This window comes from Heptranchias perlo, chromosome 2 (assembly GCF_035084215.1).
Source record: "Heptranchias perlo isolate sHepPer1 chromosome 2, sHepPer1.hap1, whole genome shotgun sequence".
Taxonomy (NCBI): Eukaryota; Metazoa; Chordata; class Chondrichthyes; order Hexanchiformes; family Hexanchidae; genus Heptranchias; species Heptranchias perlo.
In genome coordinates this window covers 5477051-5483050 of record NC_090326.1, presented here as the reverse complement: position 1 = coordinate 5483050, position 6000 = coordinate 5477051, and the positions used below count along the sequence as shown (strand labels likewise).

At 42.1% G+C, this 6000-nt stretch overlaps 1 protein-coding gene across 1 annotated transcript; it reads right to left on the bottom strand.

Moving 5' to 3' along the window:
- Window positions 1-1063: 1063 nt before the first annotated feature.
- On the bottom strand, window positions 1064-5782 carry LOC137331636 (probable G-protein coupled receptor 139). Its single transcript, XM_067995569.1, has 2 exons — window positions 5713-5782; window positions 1064-1968 (listed from the first exon to the last, which is right to left on the bottom strand). The coding sequence occupies exons 1-2, from the start codon at window positions 5780-5782 to the stop codon at window positions 1064-1066; spliced, it is 975 nt and encodes a 324-aa protein (XP_067851670.1).
- Window positions 5783-6000: the final 218 nt, after the last annotated feature.

Here is a 6000-nt window from a genome sequence, read left to right as displayed (position 1 = left end):
ATTCTATATCCGGGATGATGCAAGTGGTTATACCTGGAAGGACAAAACACTATCTGCAATTCTCCATTCTTCTTTTGGTAACCGTCTCTGCCCCGCTGGTTTTCTCTCCTTCTTTCTCATTTTCTGTTTTTCTCTCTCGGTTTACTTCTTCCTTTCTCTCCCACCCCTATCACTATCTCTTAGTTTTTCGCTCTTTCTCTCGCACTCGTCCAGGCTTTCTTTCCCTCAGTTTCACTGTCTCTTTCTTTCTCTATTTCCTTCCCCTTCTCTCTGTATGCTCCTGTGTCTGTTTCTCTGTGTACGTGTCTCCCTCTCCCCCTTTGTGTCTCTCTCTGTTTTCTCTGCCTCTCTGTCTCGCACTGTCTGTTTCTTTTTCTGTCTCTCTCTCTCTCTCCCCTGTTTCTCTCTCTTTCTCTCTCTGCCTCTGCTTGTCTCTATCTCTCCTATCCCTCTGTCTGTCTGTCCATCTGTCCCTCTGTCTCTTTCTCTCTGTCCATCTGTCTCTCTGTCTCTTCCACTATTTGTCTGTCAATTTGTCTGTCTGTCTATATGTCTCATCCTCTCTCTCACTCTGTCTCTCCCTCTGCACGTTTGTCTGTGTCTCTCCCTCCCTACGTCTCGCTCTCTGTCTCTCTCTCTCTGTCTCTCTCCCTCTCTCTCTGCCTCTCTCTTTTTCTCCCTCTGACTGTCTCTCTCCCTCTGTGTGTCTCTGCTTTTCCCTCTGCCTGTCTGAAAGTCTGCCTGTCTCTATCCTCTCCAATTATGTGGAGAGCACCAATTCTGATCAGGCTCACAGCAACTACTTTAAAAGGCAGGTTTGTTTAGTTTGTTAGTTAAAGTCCAGCTGAGTTCTTTAGTGCCTCCATTTTGAGCAACAATTCATGTCTCGTCTGCAGAACAAATCTCGCCTCAATTGGTCAGATTATCAATAAAATATTTCAGAATCAGATTGAAGATCATTTCATATGCTGCTAATATAAAATGTACTTTCCATCCATGGGAAATGTAGGGGATGGAGGATGAAATGGGATTTATACCAGTGCTTGAAGCCCTTCGGCTCTTTCTATGATTTCACTAATTTGACAATTAGAATCAATGGGTATTTCACCGCGTTCTTCAGCTCCTCTCTGAATTTAGTCTGGGTCAGGACATAAATACACGTGTTTGTGCAGGAACTGAGAAGCTGCAGCATCTTTGATGTTTGTTGTGTGATACAAACAGGGTCAGTGTAGGAGGAATAAGACCGAGTGCCTGCAATTCGCAAATAAATGTTAAATACAACGTGTGTCACCCATAACAGTATAAAGCTGCCCGATATACTGAAGAGCAAAATGATGGATTTCTTTCGGTTCTCCATCTCTGGGTCCTTGTGATTCTCTCCATCGCTGCGGCCCCGGAGTCCCCTGCGGACTCGACTGGCCACTAAAATACGTCTGACTGTCAGAATATTGAGCAACGAAATCAGAAAGAAAGGGACACAGGGGGTTAAAATGAGGTGAAACAAGTCAAATGCCGCCCATGCAGGGGAAGCACGGAAGCTCGGTTTCGTCTCACAACCCCAGGGAACATTATCCATTATATATCGAGGCTCATTCACAAAGTACCAGGGGACACTCTCTAAACAGCCCAGCACACTCACTGTCCCCAGAACCGCAGCCGCCGTTTCCTCGATGCAATATTTCGTTTTCACCTTCTCACAACAAATGGCCACAAATCGATCAAAGGTGAAAGCGACTGTGAGCCAGACAGAAACCACTGTGGTTGCATTACCCAAGAAGATTATGAGACTACACACAGGCGTAATGTCCAGGAATGAAACTGGAAAATACAACAGATTAATCCATCTCAGTATCACATCAATGATAACGACCATGAGATCGGCCACTGCCATTCCCACCAGGTAGCGACAGATGCATTTGGAGAGACCGCACTTTCCTCTGGACAGGATCACAATCGCCATCAAGTTAACTGTAAGAGAGAGAAAAGGAAGCAGATAAATTACTGATTAGACCTGGAGCCAAAGCAGCAGCATGAGAAGATCTGGGGTGAAATTTCCAGCTTTGTTGCTGCATCAAAGGGTAGAAATTGATTCATTGACCTGGGCAACGCTTTCGGGCAGAGAGATGTTTTCAAACACAATGTTTAATGATGAATTGGGAAATCGATGCAGAAAGTGATAAAGTGAGCACCGGATCCACTGGTAAGGCTGAGTGAGGGCGCAGTGCCGGTGGTGAAAGTAGAAAAGGGTTTTACCGACCAGGAATCCAAAGGATTAAATCTGGATTTGTTCTGGAAAGAGAGCGAAGACCGGAAAGGTAAGGGGACAGGGGGAAGTGCTACTTTATTACTCTGGTTTAAGAGAGCCGACAGGGGCTGGCACTAATCGGGAAAGCCCGAAAGCGGCGTTCGTGAGATTCAGTCTTCGGATCGGATTTGAGGACGCAGCTGAAGACCAAGCCAGTGAGTGAGATTGGGAGAGAGACAAGGACAGGAAATGGTGGAGCTGGACGGGAGTAACGATAAGATAGTTTGGGAAATTGGATAAACTGAAGCAATGCACGAGGAGACACAGGATTCAATGCTGTTGGAGGAGAGGCTGGGATTCACACAGAGAGACTTCATCAGAGAATTAGTGGAAATCTAATCTATAGGTCCCAGTAACACAATCGAACTAATATATTGAGATGAATGGTCTTCGACCTGAAACGTTAACTCATTTTTTTTCTCCACAGATGCTGCCTGACTTGCTGAGATTCTCCAGCTTTTTTCTGTTTTTATTTTTAATAAATTCAACAGTTCGTTTCTGTGTTTGTTGGTGTCAGGGAACCTGTGGTGGGTCTGACATGTGTTCATTAAATTTACTTTGTACATTCAATTAAAATTAAATTGGAAAGTATTCATTAACTTAACCTCGTTCTTTATTGAATTCACCCGTGCTTTTAACATACAATATTCTAATAATTCATTACGATCAAGAAATTACTGATTGATTTCTTAAAGTAAATTTTAATCATGTTTAGTGTTAAGTTGGAAAACTAAGCACATTCACAAAAAACAGACTGAGGACATGACAGGGATAGAAACATAAGGAGCGAGTCCCACAATAAAAACTCACCTAATCTGACCACATCATAATAACACCTTCAAGTCACATTTTCTATTTATCTTTGTAGTGGAAGTTTCAGCAGTTCATTCCCATGAATTATTCACACCAGAGCCTCTCTCTTTCCCTCTCAGTCGCCCTCTCCATCACTCACTCTACTCCCTTTCTCAAATCGATTTTCATATCCGATTAAATCCTATCGTCCTGCGCCTGCATTCTGTTCACCAGTCCCGTGTCCCACCGATCTTATTCTCAGTGTCAGTTTGTTAAATAGTGAAGCGTCTGTGGAATAGTGTAATGTTTCAACAGATCATTCAAGTCTCCACCTGTTCATCTACACTTTTCACATCATCTACAAATTATGGAATAAACAGAGTCACAAGCCTCTTCCAGACACATCTCACAATGATTGAGATTCCATCTCCGTTAATTATAAAGTAAAGTGATAGATGGCCGGATTGTTCAATTAACAAAATGCCAATATCATACGTATAATCTACAGATAAATAGAAGGGTTCCTGATTCCAACAGATATAACGTGTACTAACGTCAACACATTTCATTTTACAATGAAGTCCAGCGACAGTAAGTGAATTCATCCACAGTGAAGCAGAGAAGGAGATGTGAAAGTGTCAGCAGCAAACTGAGTTCAGTAGCCATGTGAAACAATATTTCATAACAAAGTTAACCAATAAATTAATTGAAATCCCAGATAAACTGAATCGTTATTTGGAGGGGGTGTGGGGGGAGGGAGGACACTTGGAGACTAATAATAGGATTTGGCAGTGTCAACATGGATTTATTAAAGGGAAATTATATTTTACAAATCTATTAGAGTTGCTTGAGGATGTAACTAGTAGAATAGATAAGGGGGAAACAATGGATGTGGAGTATTTGGATTTTCAGAAAGCTTTCGATAAGGTACCACACAAGAGGTTGGTGAACAAAGTTAGAGCGCAAGGAATTGGGGGTAATATACTGGCATGGATTAAGAATTGGTTAACAGACAGAAAACAGAGAGTAGGAATAAATGGGTCTTTTTCAGATTGGCAGACTGTGACTAGTGGGGTACCGCAGGGATCGGTGCTTGGGCCCCAGCTATTCACATTCTACATCAATGATTTGGATGAGGAGACCAAAATGTAATATTTGCAAGTTTGCTGATGACACAAAACTAAGTGAGAATGTGAGTTGTGATGTGGATGCAAAGAGGCTTAAAGGGGATATAGACAGGCTAATTGGGTGGGCAAGAACATGGCAGATGGGATATTATGAGGAAAAATGTGAAGTTATCCACTGAGGTAGAAAAACAGAAATGCAGAGTATTTTATTAAATGGTGAGAGATTGGGAAATGTTGATGTTCAAATGGACCTGGGTGCCCTTATATATGAGTCAATGGAAGCTAACATGCAGGTGCAGGAAGCAATTAGGAAGGCAAATGGTATGTTGGCCTTGATTACAAGAGGTTTTGAGTACAGGAGTAAAAATATCTTACTGCAATTATAATGAGCCTTAGTGAGAACGCACTTGGTTTATTGTGTACAATTTTGGTCTCCTTACCTAAGAAACGATATACTTGCCATAGAGGGAGCACAACGGAGGTTCACCAGATTGATTCCTGCAATGGCAGGATTGTCAAATAAGGAGGGATGAAGTAGACTAGGCCTGTATTCTGTAGAATTAGAAGAATGATAGGTGATCTCATTGAAACGTACAAAATTCTTACAGGGCTCGACAGGTTAGATGCAGGGAGAGTGTTTCCTTGGCTGGCGATTCTAGATTCCTTGGCTAGAACCAGGGGTCACAGTCCCAGAATAAGAGGTAGGCCATTTAGGACAGAGATGAGGAGAAATTCCTTCACTCAGACACTTGTGAACCTTTGAAATTTTCTACCCCAGAGGGCTGTGGAGGCTAAGTCATTGAATACATTGAAAACAGAGATCGATAGACTTCTAGATATTAAAGGCATCAAATGATATGGGGGTAGTGCAGGAATAGGTCGTTGAGGTAGAAGATCTGCCATGATTTTGTTGAATGGCGGAGCAGTCTCCAGGTGCCGGATGGCCTACTCCTGCTCCTATTTCTTATTTTATTATTTTATTATTGTGCTGCCTCCTTGTAACATTGAGACCGTGAGCTGCCTCATTATCAATCACTGAAGGCACATTGTTGAATAATTATGATTGAACAGATGAGTTCAACATGAAACTGTTAACAGCTTCTGATGGCCTGATATCACCTCTTCGCCCACACACCTGACTCCAGTACATTCAGTACAGGGAACAGTCCAACAACAATGCCAGCGTTGCATATGCAAAGACCATTACAGACATAATGTAAGTCCTACAAGACCAAAAGTTTCGAAGTTAAGGAGATACCATTATTCAACAGTTCATTCAGCACAGAGGATAATCCATTAAAAATGTCAGGTTTGGATACACAACCCAAATTACAGATATAATATAACTACTACAAAACCGAAAGAACATCATTGGACCAATAGAACTAAACCGGTAACTGTGTAAAACATGATGGGAGAAAAAATAATTTGCGAATACAGCAGAGTTAACACTGATTTACAACATTAAGAGCTGAGAAAACGGCCTACCAGGAACTCCAACTGCTGCAAGAACAGGATGGTAAATGCGTTGTATCTGATAGATAACTGAAGAATGCATTTTTGTGAGAAGCAGCGACTACTGTTGGCCTGGATACCATAGCTCCGGCACGCACTCTGAGCTTATCCATTCCAACAGGCCCTGAATATACAGGAGATAAGTCTCCACTGACACGGTTATACCCCTGATCATTGCTATTAGTTACAGCCACTTGAACAAACACATTATATCAGCAGCTTTTACTCTAATGTAAATTATGTAGTGGATGAAACACAAAC

Excerpts from the sequence above, each read along its gene's own strand:
- LOC137331636 (XM_067995569.1), bottom strand. The coding sequence starts at position 5,782 with ATGCATTCTTCAGTTATCTATCAGATACAACGCATTTACCATCCTGTT. Across the intron at positions 1,969-5,712 it reads TGCAGCAGTTGGAGTTCCTG|TTAACTTGATGGCGATTGTG; the intron begins GTAGGCCGTTTT and ends TCTCTCTTACAG.